Source organism: Pleurodeles waltl, chromosome 9 (genome assembly GCF_031143425.1).
Source record: "Pleurodeles waltl isolate 20211129_DDA chromosome 9, aPleWal1.hap1.20221129, whole genome shotgun sequence".
NCBI classification, from domain to species: Eukaryota; Metazoa; Chordata; class Amphibia; order Caudata; family Salamandridae; genus Pleurodeles; species Pleurodeles waltl.
Window position 1 is genome coordinate 153,165,248 of NC_090448.1, and position 15,002 is coordinate 153,180,249.

General features: G+C 41.5%; 1 protein-coding gene across 2 annotated transcripts in view; it reads left to right on the forward strand.

The window, feature by feature from the left end:
• The window catches only part of CCDC66 (coiled-coil domain containing 66), a 236,185-nt gene that overhangs the window by 77,308 nt on the left and 143,875 nt on the right, over positions 1-15,002 (forward strand). For both annotated transcript variants that reach the window (XM_069206457.1, XM_069206458.1), the window contains exons 7-8: positions 2,006-2,133; positions 6,891-7,043. In XM_069206457.1, coding sequence (XP_069062558.1) covers positions 2,006-2,133; positions 6,891-7,043 — 281 coding nt within the window. The remainder of the gene's footprint in view (positions 1-2,005; positions 2,134-6,890; positions 7,044-15,002) is intronic.

Sequence of the window (15,002 nt, forward strand, 5' to 3'; positions counted from 1 at the left end):
AAATCTGCTACCTTAAAGCTAAACGACAGCTGCCCATTACACCAAGGGCACACTCAACCAGAAAGAAAGGTGCTACCATGGCCTTTCTAGGAAACATCCCAATGCAAGAAATATGTAAGGCAGCCACATGGTCTACGCCTCACACATTCACCAAGCACTACTGTGTAGACGTGTTATCCGCACAACAAGCCACAGTAGGGCAAGCCGTATTAAGAACATTGTTTCAGACTACTTCCACTCCTACAGGCTGAGCCACCGCTTCTGGGGAGATAACTGCTTACTAGTCTATGCAAAACATGCGTATCTACAGCGACAGATGCCATCGAACTGAAAATGTCACTTACCCAGTGTACATCTGTTCGTGGCATCAGTCGCTGTAGATTCGCATGTGCTCACCCGCCTCCCCGGGAGCCTGTAGCAGTTCGGAAGTTAACTTCAACTATTTGTATATATATCATTTCAACCTTATATAGGTACATACTTAGTCACTCCATTGCATGGGCACTATTACTACAATACAACTCCTACCTCACCCTCTGCGGGGAAAAACAATTGAGGATAGAGTCGACGCCCATGCACAATGGAGACAAAAGGAGGAGTCACTCGGTCCCGTGACTCGAAAGACTTCTTCGAAGAAAAACAACTTGTAACACTCCGGCCCAACACCAGATGGCGAGCTATTGCAAAACATGCGAATCTACAGCGACTGATGCCACGAACAGATGTACACTGGGTAAGTGACATTTTCATTATTGTTCTCTGTAGTAGCTGACCCTCACATTGAAGAAGTTGAAAGCAACCTACTTTTCATCCTTTGGTGCAACATAACATACTCCCTGTTACCCACTCTTAGTCTCGGTTTTTGCGTGCTTGAGGCCTTTGTCTTTGTATTGGTAAGGTAGTGAAGGTCCCAGTTTTCTGCACATAGTAAATGTCTAAATAGGGAAAACCTCATGAGGCTCATTTCCTTTCCACCCCCTGACTCCACCCATCTATTCCCACAACCTCTTGCTTGCAAATACAGAGCATCTTCATATGAAATGCCCCATCAAGTCCTGTGTTTCTTGAGGATTGGCCAACAAAGGTTCCTTTTATAACTAAGTCTGAGCCTAGGTCTACCCATGTCTTTACTCCTTTAGAGCAGATTTACTCCCTCCTCTTAGCTTTTACATTCGCACTATGTTGAGGGCAAATTTGGCAGAATAAAGATTTTTTGCCCTTTCTACTCCCAGACTTCACTTCCTTGTGCAAAAACCCCCCTCTCTGGTATGATTCTGGCAGCCTGCATTCCTACAAAGCCTTGTCCATGACCATTGCGGATACTGAGAGCCAAGCAAGAACGATGTGTGTCTCACCAACCCTTCTGCCAGAGCTTGGGGCGCCTGGATGCATGTTAAGGGAATTGATATTGATGTCCTTAAGCCCTGTGCCAACCTATGGTGGGGTGTAGCAATCATAGAACAGTGAAGGGAGGGCCAGTTCTCATACCCACAGAGATCCACCATTGCCCTAACTTTGGGATGAGGCAGAGAAGATAGCAGCATTCTAGTCACATTCACCTTATCCCCTTACAACTGGGATATTGGAGTCTTGCAACAGGGCTCTGTGGCAACATCATGGTGATACGTAGGACCACACCCAGCTAGCCAATAAATAATTTGGGATATTTTGTTCTTATTTGGCTACTGTAAGCGGGAGTATAGGATTGATAACTGTCCTTTCATGTAGCTCATTTAAGGATTGTTAAGGGAAATTTTGGTGAATGTCACAATAGAGCTAAAATCCCCAGCTGACATCAAACAAACCAAAGATTTTAAAACTTCTATTGTTGGTGATTGCAAGTGAGTACTGAATTTTCCTCTGTATTGGGTGGCCCTGCTAAATCTAAGTGACCTGGAGTGATTAATGTTGTAATTGTAAACTGTAATTGTAAACGGCAAAGTATAAATTATTGAAATTGTTAGTTTTGTATTTCATATTGCTTTTGTTACTTCTTGTCTTACAGATGAGCAGCTAGCTTTGAAAAAAAAGATTAAAGAAAACGATCTAGACAAAACAAAATATGGTCTTTGGCTGAATTGTCGTCCTGAAAAAATTAGTTGTGCAAAAGTGCAGACAATTCTACAGCCAGAGGTTTGAATATAAATATATGCATTTCAGATGCTGTTGGCTAAAAACGTGTTTTCATGTTCACTATTGACTACACCCAAGGACTGCCAGGCTTATCTAAGCTTTCCTTTCCTTGCTTACATTAATGCATAGAACTGAGAATGACAGACTTTGACATGTTTACTGTTTTCATTGTGCCATGGATTTTTTATTCTGATATTACTTGCAATTCCACTATTTAAAACTGTTTGTGTGATGAGTTTTCCTAGTAGTGCTAAACACTAGTACTTCATATCTTCCCTTCAAATCATCCAACAATACTTTGAAACCATTGTGTCACTTCCCTATAGTGTGTAAGTCCCTCTTTCATTTGCACCACCCTCTTCCCTCAACCAGATTTAATTGATTTAAGACTTTTTCTCTCATAGGGGGCTATTGAGCAGACATTTCACTGTCTTGTGCTTTCTCTCTTTATAGCTGCCTTTATCTGACATTTATGCTTCTAGGAGTAAAACAATAATGCTGTGGATGTCTCCCTGTTCATGCTTTGACATGCTAATACAAATTCGTTTTCTCCCTGGTGGTTAAATCTTTCTTCTACCATCTCAACTTAATGCTGGCTTTCTTCTGTTCCTTCTCTTACAATGTGGATCATTTTAGGGGGTTAAAAAAAAATAATCCCAGATTCAAATGTTTTACCTGTAAGAAATTGGATTATTTTTGGGGTGGGTGACTGTCCAGCGCATGGAACAAATCGCTACCCTTGTCACAGTTAACCATCAAAGTTAGTACATTAACATGAGCTTAGCCCTCCTATAGGTATGACACAGATCAGAGAGGCTTAACCTGGGGCAATGTGTAAAGTATTTATACAGAACCACAACACTAATAATGTCAGAATACCAAACAACAAAATTCACACACCTAATTGAAAACATAGAGTAACATAATGACAAACATCCTATAAAGGGGTGGCCAGAGGTATGAGCTTTTAAAGATTTAAGGGAAAATGGTACCAAAAAGCACAGAGCACCAATAATAGTCTACGGTTGCAGTAAACCAGGAGCTAGGCCCAATTTCTGGCTGACCACAATGTAGCACGGGTCGCTAAACACCAACCAGCTTTGTCCTGGTCAAAGATTTTACCTTCTGATATGGGGCCTGATTTTGAGGTGAACGGAGGGGTTACTCCACCACAATTGTGACGGATATCCCGCCTGCTATATTACAACTTCTGTTGAACATAATGTACGTGTAATACTGCAAACCATATTCATGTCATATTTGTGACTGAGTAACCTGTCTGGTGAACTCTAAATGAGGTCCTTAGTCTTTTAAGTCCCAACCCACCACCGGGAGTACACTTTCAACGTTCCTTGAGCCAACTCCTACCTACATTTTCAGTAGTTCCTGTTTGCCTTACTTCAAGAAAGTCCAAAATTGCTTGTTTCAGGGCATTTTCAAGATGACAAAAGTCATTGGCCACACTAAACTTGGGCACTGGGTGTGTTTATGCGGAGAGTACTTGGTAATCCTAGTGCCCTCCCACATCTAACACTAAAATCCATTTAGGAGCAGATACTGTACCACAACAAACACAAATAAGTCTTTTAGGACAGAAGCAAGGTTCTTCAGTAACCAGAAAGTGAGTACACCAGAATTGCCTTGGGATCCTGTTCTCTCCCTCTCAAGTTGACCTAAGTATTATATGTGACCCCAGCAGACCTGTTGAGAAGAATCTGATACTGTAGTGGCAAAAAGGACACCCACAGCAAGAAATCGTGCATTTCTGTGGTGTTCAGAGTCATCTCTACTTGGTCAGGTCAGTTTGTTTGCTCTTGGGAGGCATTTCCTACCTACTGAAGGCTAAAACCTTGGCAGAAACTGGCAAGCCAATGTAAATAAGCCTCCAAGAACTTCAGACTGTGAAAAGGTAACTTAAAAAAAATTACTTTTCCTTTAGTATTTATTAATAACCAAACTCCATAACTGAATTAGATTTTTACTAACTGTAAGAAGATGGCTTAGTATATACTATACCAAAGTAATGTGAATAGAATACAGTGGATCCCTAGAGGTTTTACATCAGCTAAAGTAGATAATACTAATGCTTTCTTTTGTGGTAGTGTGGTCGAGCAGATAGGCTTATCAGAGGGTAGTGCTAAGCATTTGTTGTACGCACACAGTCAAGAAATGAGGCACACACTCAATAACTAACTCCAGGATAATGTTTTGTGTATCAAAATATATACTTTGTTACTTTATTTTTAGAACGAAAAGGATCCTTAATGTCCCAGTCTTCAGGGGTTGAAGTGTCCACAGGGCAAAGTTTAGGAAGACACCAAGAGTGCACCACCAGCAACACGGGGCCGGCCGGGTGCAGAGGTCAGTTGGTGTCAGGTGCCCAATAGAATCCTATGGAGACAGGGGGCACTTAGAAAGAAACACTTGCAGGTAAGTACCCAAGACTTCAGGAGACAGACCTGGCAGGTTTAGATTAGCACAGGGAGGGGACGACAGGTCAGCACCAAACACACACGCTCATTGGCACAGGGGTGGCTGGGTGCAGGGTGAAAACAGTGTTGGGCGCCCCATGTTTATAACGAGGGAACCCCAGAGCTCACAAAGATGCTGCAGGTGTGGTTCAGGGAGTTGACTGAAGTAAACCAACTTCTGGACAGGTAAGCAGAGAGCCCACTAGATGTTTCTGGACCGTTGGGTGGGTTCCCAATTGCCAGGGGGCTGTGGCTTCAGGGGTACCTTTAGGCATGGAGAAATCTTCGCCGGCTATGGTCATTGGGGGTTCTCTGGATTTAGGCTGCAGGTGTTGTCGTGTTGGTTAGGAGGGGTCAACCTAGGGTGGACTAGAGGTCAGAATTGCCAGGGGACCTTCTCTGGACGGGTGGGCCACCTCGACACTGGCTGTGGGCATAGAGTGCAGAGTGGGCAGGACTTGCAGAACCGGAGCGGTTCTGGAGTCCTTTTTGGAGGTTTCTTGGTGGATGGGGGGGCAGCTGTCCTCGGGCGATCTTGTTCCTTGTGTGGCCCGGCAGTAATCTGGGGGCTTGTAGGGGTCGCTGGAACTGCAGGAAGAGTCGTCTTGAAGTGTCAGACAAGCCAGTAGGGCTGGGGCCAAGTCAGTTGTTGTTTGGAGTCTTCTCTGCTGGTGCGGCTCTTCAGTCCTTCTTTTTCTTTCAAGTTGCCAGGAATCTGAAGAGCAAGGATCAGGGTGCCCCTAATTACTACCAGGGTCAAGGTGGCTACACCCTTCCTCTGCCCACTCCCTTGGGGGGGGGGGGGGGACACATTTCTAACCCTATTGGCTGACATCCTCCAAAACAAGATGGAGGATTCTGCCAGGAGGGGTTGACCTGAGCTCTGGGCACCCTAGCGGTGTTCCTAGCTGTGGTGGGCACACCTCCTAGTGTTCACTAATTTTCCCTCCGGACCTGCCGCCAAACGTTTGGCGTGGTCTTGTTGGGGGGGGGGGGGGAGAGGGGGGCCTCTGGGGCAAGGTAACACAAGGTAGGAGCTTTTAAGGCTCCCACCACCAAATGATGCAGTTCCTGCAGGGAGGAGGTGTGAAGTACCTCCACCCAGAGCTGACTTTGTCCCTGTCCCCAGGGAGCACAAAGGCTGTCACCCCATGGGATCAGAAGTGTATCTGATAGTGGAAGGTTGGCACAGACATGTCAGACTCCCACTAGAGGGTTGGGTGTAAAACAGGGGGCATCTCTAAGATGACCTCTGTGTGCATTTTTCAATAAATCCAGCACTGACATCATTGTGGGTTTATTTAGCTGGGAAGTTTGATATCCACCGTCCCAGTCTTCAGTGAAACCATCTTGAAGCTATGGAGTTTGTAATGACAAACTCCCAGCCCATGTACTAAATATGGCCATGCTGCACTTACAATGTCTAAGAATAGACTTAGAAACTGTAAGGGCGTATTGCTAATACAGTTATGCCCTCACCTGTTGTATAGCGGACTCTGAATCAAGGCTGTAAGGCCTCCTAGAGGTGTGACTTACCTATGCCACAGGCAGTGGTTTGTGGGCATGGCACACAGAGGACATGCCATGGCAACTTTGACCTTTTTTCTCCCCTCCAGCATACACAGTCTGCAATGGCAGTGTGCATGTGTTTGGTGAGGGGTCCCTTAGGGTGGCACAATACATGCTGCAAACCTTAGAGACCATCCCTGGTCATAGGGCCCTTGGTACCACTGGTACCTTTTACAAGGGACACAGCTGTGTGCCAGGGGTATGCCAAATGTGGAAGCAATGGTACAGTTTAGGGAAAGGACACAGGTGCTGGGGTCTGGTTAGCAGGATCCCAGCACACACTCAGTCAAGTTAGCATTAGATATCAGGGGAAAATGTAGGTGGGGGGGGGTAACCATGCCAAAAGGGTCACTTTCCTACACTAACTATTTAATAGAATTGTTTAATTATTTTTCTAGCTGGTCCCATTCCGAGACACAGTTTTAGTACTTTACTCTACACTCTGGTTTTCTACATAGGACAGCTAGGCAAGCCACATTAAAAATAGCCTTTAGGTGCTATTTACTATAAAGACATGTTAACATTACATTTCTACATGTCCAGCTTTTCCATACCGTGCACCCTGCTTTGTGGGCTTACAAGATCAATATAGGGGTGACTTCTCAACATTTTGTATGCCAGCTCAATTTAGTTAATCCAGCTTGCAGTTTATATTTGTATAGCTGCCTTAACAAAACTTTATTTTTCCAGATAATTAGCAAAGCATTTGTTTTACAGATCGAAATTTCAACTATTAAAAATGCAGAAGCAGACAACTTGTTAAGCTCCAATGATGTCATGCACACGGTTTCAAATGGTCCAGTGGGAAAGCCTTCAAGTTTCAGCTCTCCGTGTTTGCCAGCTGCTATCCGCACTGCCTTTGTCATGGGGGTGAGATGAGATGCAAACTATCCTTTGAAAAGTGTATTTCCTGATTATACTCTGGTAATTGTTTAAGAATCATCAGTCACTTCATGAATTTTGAAATGCCTAATCTCCAGATTATTTTTGTGGCAGTGAACAAATGTAAATTATTTTCAGTAATGTTGAATTAAATTCAAACAGGTAGCTCTTTATTAAAAGTTTTTTGTTTACTTCTCCTTGCTCAGAATAAAACAAGTGGAATCATTGGATTTTGTCAGCACTATATTTTTTAAGTGATTGATTGTCTGATTATTAACCAGATTGTACTGAGAGTTGTAGATTGTTCCAGAAACTGCCAATTTTTAGGCTTGAATGCCATTGCTTACGTTGACCTTATGCTATGCTACCATCCCATTTAGGCTCTCACTTTGAGTGGCCAGAGTAAGGTTCAGATAATTATTGCACCAGGTGAACTCTGATACCATGGAGTTTAAAATTTTAAGTATGTGGTAGCTGCGGCCTAATTTTGAGTTTTCCCACTGAAAGTTTAGCATGATATGATGAATTTTTGTTTTGCGCCACATTCAGCATATCTCCGAATGTAACACACATTTTTTTCTGCTTCACAGCTCTGACCTGCCAAGCTTTACCTGACAAAGAAGAAAAAAAATAAAGATAATTTTATGAGATAGCAACATAGTGTGAATGAGATGAGTGCAGAGATAGAAAATTGGTACAATAAAGCCAAAATGGATTGAATCTAATTTTGAGTTGAAGACGTAGAGAAGAAACATGATGTATTCTTTGCTCATTTCAGGCAAATTTCCACCAAGTAAAAACAGCTAATTTGATTTGTAAAAGTCTTTTCAACATGAGTATAACTTTAAAGCCAAGAGCAATTAAAAGGTCTAGCAATAAGTGAAATGGGCCAACATTTTGTACAAATATTAGGATACATATAATGTTTGGAAATAATAGCTAGTAAATTCTCCTAAAAGGAGCCACTAGTTTTGAAATTTGAAATAAAAGAGCGAAAAAGTAATAATTATTTGGGAACAAAAAAAGGCGATATTGAAGAAATAAGTTTAGTGGAAACCCCATCTGGTCCTTTAACCTTTTGCTTTCTATAGTGAATTAAAGCATATAATATCACCTGAAGCATAATGTCTGACTCTAGATCAGATAATATAGCAAATAAAGATGGTGCTCTGGAAATACCATCTAAAAAAAAGTCTGCACTCAGAGTCCACGATTGGGTTCCCTCAGGATATTATGACTCGTAAACATTTCAAAAAGAACTGGAGATATCTGCATTGGAGATGGATATAGTAAAATCAGATTAATTGAAAATAGAGGCAATAGCTTTATTTTGTGTTTAAAAAATTTAAATAGTTGGCAACATTTCACCAGCTTTTTTCTGACCCCAATGAAGTTTGGATTTGACTTTGAGCAATATATTACAAGTGTCAGTAGTAGCAATTTTGTTGCGGTCGGACTTGGCATTAATTACATTATGCACCATAGAGGAAGATTTCAAAGAAAAGTGATTGTGTTCAAGTTTGTTTTAACTGCTTGGAAAAGGAGAACATATTGAATATTCCCATATTCCAGTTTTTGAATCCACTGTGGAGCTATATAAATAAGCCAATCTCAGCAGATTAAAGGGTTGTAAGTAATGATTTGGTACCAAGATATAATCAGTCAAGGAAAGGAGGTTTTGCACATTTGGGAAACAAAAGAAAAGTCTGATTTATCAGAATTGCAAATTTTCCAGACATCAAATAATGGTCTAGAGGAAATTTCAGATTGAAATGCTTTATGAGATTTGTTTGGTTTGAATGTAAACTTTGATTGTCTGTCTGTAAAGGCATCTTATAACTGATTGATTTAAATATCCTGCTGCAATATTTGAAATGGGTATATTAGCAAGTTTAACTTTAATGGTATGCTAGAAGGTCGAATCAGATTTAACTGGATCATAAACATTAAATATAGTTACATGTTTGTTATGAAGAATAACACTAACCAATACCTGTTTGCGTAGAGCATTATATTCTGTCGATAAACCCTGTAACTTTAAAGAACTATGACAAAGGATAGCAACCCTCCTTTACTCTCAACAGCTGGAGAAAATAAAACATTCTCTTCCCATTGTCTCTTGAGTTTAAGGGATTCAGAGTTATTACAATGGGTTTCTTTCCAAAAGGTAATTTTCACGACAAGTTTACATAAACGAAAAATACCCTTTTTCCATTTTAACTGGGTGCACAATACCACGAACATTCCAAGATAAAAAAAGTTAAATGTAATTGACTCAGAAGGAATATGACACTGGATCTTGGATAACAATCTGTAAAATAAAAAATAAAAAAATAAAAAAAGGTGAAAAGACATAACAAGCTAAATTATGATACAGATTGGAAATACAGTAGGATGACACAAACTGCCTAACATTGAAAGAACACTCAAAACATAAGAGAAAAGGAAAGAGGGGAAAAAAGAAGGAAAAGCATGTAAAAAGATACAAAAGAAATAGCAGATGAAAGACAGGAACCCAGCTCTTACATTTTTTTTTTTTTTAAAAGGGCAAAAGTAGATGTGATGTGTCAACAACACAACAAGATAGGCAGGGAAACCAAGAAACAAAATTAAAAATGCAGAACAATAAATTGACTTCTAAAAGTAGCAGCAATAAATACATTGGAAGGCTCTAAGGAAGGGATGTAGGAATTTTCATAGCATGCGAAGAAACATTCTGAAGAAACGTTTTTAATTTAACTGGATCATCAAAGGATTCATTGACCCCATTGTGAGTTATTTTTCATATGCATGGGTGAAGAATCTCATATCTTACGTGTGGTTATCTTATTGGATGTTTCATAGAAGGGGCATCTTTCCATCTAGCATTGGGTGAAGTAAAAACATTTTAGGAGATAAATAAATTATGACCTGGCCAGTCTCTTGTTTAACTTTGGCTGCTTTCAAAACAAGATCAGTAAGCTCCAGAAATACCATAATAAACCTTCCCTTTGAAATTTAGAAGAGTGACAGTTGCATCTCCCCAGGCAACGAGAATGCTATAAATGGGTGGGGGGTGAGATATATAAGTTCAACAGTTCCGAAATAAATTTCTTTTTAAAAAATCAAAGATTTTGGCACTCTACATTCTCTGACACTCTTTACAGGTGCAGGTTATTTTGACAGTTCATAATTTCCAAATCCTCTGCATGGATTTTGAGCTTAAGAATTTCTTGTTGAAGTAGCAGAACCATGTAGATATATCCTGAACAGAGCAAATGCAATGCTCCATCTCAACCATCCTGTTTTCCATGAGGATCATCTATCTTCAGTCTGTTGTAATTTTGCATTAGTAGCACTCACAAATGACCTCAACGATGGCACCTGTTCAAGAACAGTATACAAAATTGGATTGCTAGAAGAAGCAATAGGTGATGGGAGGCATTTCCGGCCCTTTTAGGTTTTGCAAGAAATGAAAACATTGTAGCTCTTGTAAAAGTATTGCTGGCCATCTTGATACCAATACTACTACAGTGAGATATGTAAGAGACTTCTTTTTGCCCATATAACGTTAAGAAAGCATATAAATATTCCAAATTCACAGACAAAATGCAAGGAGACATTTTATATCGCAGTTAGTAAAGAGGAGAATATTGAATTACTAGTGAGATACTGGCAATAGTAGAAGAGACAAATATGCAATTATTTGAAAGGTATCCTGTGAGAAAAATGGTGGCGTTAGAGTCACTGACCGAGGCAGATGCATAATTACGTTGTGATAGAATAGCACCAAATTATCTACAATGTCAAAGGCACTGAGCAATTTGTGAGTAGTAGTTAGGAAATGAGATAACATAGAGAGTACCTATTTGCTCATCATAGCAGAAAGCAGTTCATATGGTAGCCAAAAATAGTGCAGCTGCTGTCAGACCGCATCTAAAGAGGTCCATTGTGAAGAGAAAGCAGCGCATCTTCCAAAATGGCAGCTGTGTAAAAGCTGAATTTCCCAGGATGAGGAGAGCGGAGTCTGAAATGGCAAGAAAACAAAGTCCCTACAGGCATAACACCATTGATAAGTGAGGACCATCTACGGGGTCACATTTCCCCAAAAGCAGAACAAATGAAGACATATACTGCACGATTCGATGGAGCTTATGAAACAGCTGCCATCTTGTTGAATGCAGAAGCCACGCTCCCATTAAAGCATTTGTTCTTTGAGGGCAGTCCCTGACTTTGATATGCCTTAAAGGGTCCAGTTACCAATCAGCAACTCATTAAAGCCTTGGGTTAGAGTAAAAACTAACCTTTCTGATGGATACATCTATATGTGAATTACTCACCTTTTGAATACTCCCAATGCGCCAGCATTCAACAAAGTTTTTCTTTCTAGCTCTCCACTTCGACAAGTATGTCACAATGGACCGGCTCTGCATGCGACTCCATCTGATTTCATCAGAGCCATAAGAAGTCCTCAACAGCGTGCTGACGTCTGTTCCCTTTTTTCCACACCTTCGGCACTAACAGGTTTTCTACCTCTCCAGGTGTTAAACTGTATCGAGGGAGCTTCTTTTCTGAGTTTTCTTCGTGTTACAGTGTCTCTGCTGACGAAGTCAGGCTTTAATCCTTGTAGAGAGTGTGGAGGTCATATGTCAGTTACTGACCTACACGAAAATTGTTTATGGTGCCTGGGTTCAGACCATGAGGTCTGGGGATGCTCTTCTTGCCTGAGTATGAACCCAAAGGCACTGAAGGAAAGGGAGGCAAAACTGTTCCTGGCAAAGGCTAAAAAAGAGAAGCGGGCAGTCAGAGATCCAAGCCTTGAGAGGAGGAGTTGTCCTAAAGGTCCTAGAGGTCACATCAGAAGCAGCATCACCATAGCTCTTGACGTCATTCTTCCTGAGATGCTAGCCCGAGGTCTTTGTTGCCAGCTTCTAAGTCTTGATGCCGCTTGACCTGGGAGGTGAGTCCCACCTTATTACCTCAACAACAGAAGTCACCTGAGATGTCACTGGCGCTGTCATTTGTTGAGATGTCGGTGTCGCCTCTTTTCAATTTAGGGCAGTCCATCACCCTTCCATCCTTTTACCGTCCTCCCCATTCCTCTAAGGAGGAGGAAAGGCTGCACCGGGTGGATCCAATGAAAACGCTGAGCTTCTACTTGGACTGGTTATGAGCGTTTAGGACGGATGATCAGCTTTTCGTTGGCTACTTTGGCAAGATGAAGGGAAAGGCCGGGAAAGGCCGTCCGCAGAAGAACGCTATCAAGGAGGGTCATTCTTTGCATTAAAATTTGTTATGCACTGTCAAAGAAGGATCCCTCCGAGGGTATCAGAGCTCATTCGACCAGAGCCAAGACTACTCCTTCTGCTTTGACTAGAGGTGTACCTGTTGACATCTGTAAGGCAGCAACTTGGGCTTCCCTCCACATTTTCGCAAAACATTATTGCTTGGATTCGGAAGTGAGAAGGGAGGGACATTTTGCCTGTTCTGTGCTGTAGGACTTCTTGGTATAGCCAGACAGGCACCCACCTCCGAGTGCAGGACTGCTTTGGGATTCTATTCAAAAGGTGAGGAATCCACAGGTAGATGTATCCATCAGAAGAACAAGTTACTTAGCTTTACTATTGCTTTTTCTGGTGAATACAGTATCTACCTGTGGATCTCTCACTGGAGATATGGAATGTATGTTTATATATGGATGTTACATATAAATTCTTGTGTTGTTAGCACATGTTGTGCTTGTGATGTTGGCGTTAACCCTTTTGCCTCGAAGACACGGTAAAGAAGTGGGTGAAACTGACGTTGGCATGGCGATGAGGACTTCTTATGGCTCTGATGACGTCAGACAGTTGCGTGCAGAGCTGTTTCACTGTGACGTCCTCGTCGACGTGAAGAGCTAGAGAGAAAAAATTTCTGTTGAATGCTGGCACATTGCGAATATTCAAAAGGTGAGGAATCCACAGATAGATAGCTTATCCTCCAGAAAAAATGTTAGCCATGGTAAGTAACTTGTTCTTTTCTGCCTTATCAGAGTAAGAGCCACCGCCAAATAAATGAGAGAAAAGAGGAAAAATTAGAAACTGCAGATAAAACGGAATCAAAGTTTGAAAAGTGGGACAGAGAAGGCCATAAACGGTAACAAATGAACAGAGATATGCTTAATGGTCCACTCTGAGTGAGAAGCCAAAGGGCCTGTTGCAGTGTTGTGAGTCTAATCTGCTTGTCATTGGTGACAGTGAAAAGAACTATGTTTAGGTGTAAAAGAAACTGCAGTACTCTTGTTTTGGTTGAATCTCTGAAATTAGTTTATTAAAAGGGAGTGATCACACAAATCAGCTCGAGTTTCCCCCTGCATTCGCTAAGGACACAAGCCCTCTCACAGCACCCACATTTATAGAAAACCCCAGATGCTTCTCAACTGTGACCATTTGATCTTATTGCTGGCAAGTTTCAGCTTCCCTCATGTCTAACATTTTCATGTTTGCAGTGTGGAAATGTGACTTTTACAAGTCTCATCTGTGACAGTTTGAGTCCATAACTACTGTGAGGTCCTTTTGCAGCGGGACTCTCATTGAGTGAGAGCAACGGTTTACTGGTTGCCAACAAAAATATTGAGTGGTGATGATAAGAGTCATGGAGTTAAGAAGTCCCAGGGACAAAGAAGTGGTCATAGATGAAAGCCAAAGTTAGATGGTGAAAAAATATTGATCTTTCCAGATTATACCATGTCACCGTACCAACAACTTAAATGTATAAAGAAGGATTTGATTACTTTAGGGTCCGAGGGCCTGCTATAGGGCCCTTCGAGACTGTAGGAATGCACAAATTCTCTCAAGTAGATGCTGCTGGAACTTCCTAATAGTCTACATGACAAAAATAGAAAGAGTTAATGATGACCGTTTCTGACTCTGTGTAGATGTTTTCTTAATTCGCACAGAGGCAGTTTAAGATGATACTGGATCATCTTAATAAGGCTGGTTGTGAATCTAAGGGAGTATATGTTGGTACATAATAAAGTTTTAATGAGATGTAAAATAGATGGGGTGGTGAGTCTTTTTTCAGTATTAGATGTTTGCCTTGCCAAATGTAATAAAAATGAATAAAACTGTTAGAAATAGGGTTTCTGGTTGGCTAGGGTATTTGCCTCAGCCAGGCAGAACCCACCACTCTAGTCACTGCAAGGCAGTTACACACCAAAGATAACCTGTGCTCACCCCCCTGGTAGCTTGACATAGAGAAGTCTGGCTTATCCCCAGAGGCCATGTGTAGAGCATTTTCCTAACACACTCACATCAGTGACACAACAAATACACCACAAAAAGACTCTACACGTGGCACTATATATATTAATATTTTGTGTATTACCTGAGTCAAAATGACAGTATTTATAAGTACTGTGCGCACTATGCAAATCCTGAATCATCAGTACTCATGATCTTGGCTAGGCGTGAATCACAACATCAGAGCATTAGGCACAGTGGGTAGGTCATCATAATAATCTCATGAGCACCATTTACCATTCCATATCATAAGACAAACCACATAAATGAGAAAAAATATGCTTATTCTGCTGGTACTGAATTAGTACTGAGTATCCTGATAAATGCCTCAGGAAATCCTAATCTCACACTTAATAGCATCAGGATATGAGATGCAGCAAGTTTAGGAAGGCACTTGATTTACCACAAAGTCAGAACAGTAATGTTGGCATCAGGCACATTAAAACATTGGTTGCAGCCCCCCCTGCACTGCTAATAGGCATTATGTGGTAGCTCCAGAGCCTCAAAGAAATGAGGGAAGTTAGTTATATGCACACCTACTGCATGGAATAGGGTAGTTTGCAGCGAATCTGAAATGAAAGTGAGCAGGTGCTACAAAGTGCAGAAAGGACTGAAGAATAGCGCTGTTCCTAGTTTCCATGGTGAGGAGCGTTCATGGAGGTCATGAGCAAACCAGCTCTGAGGTCGC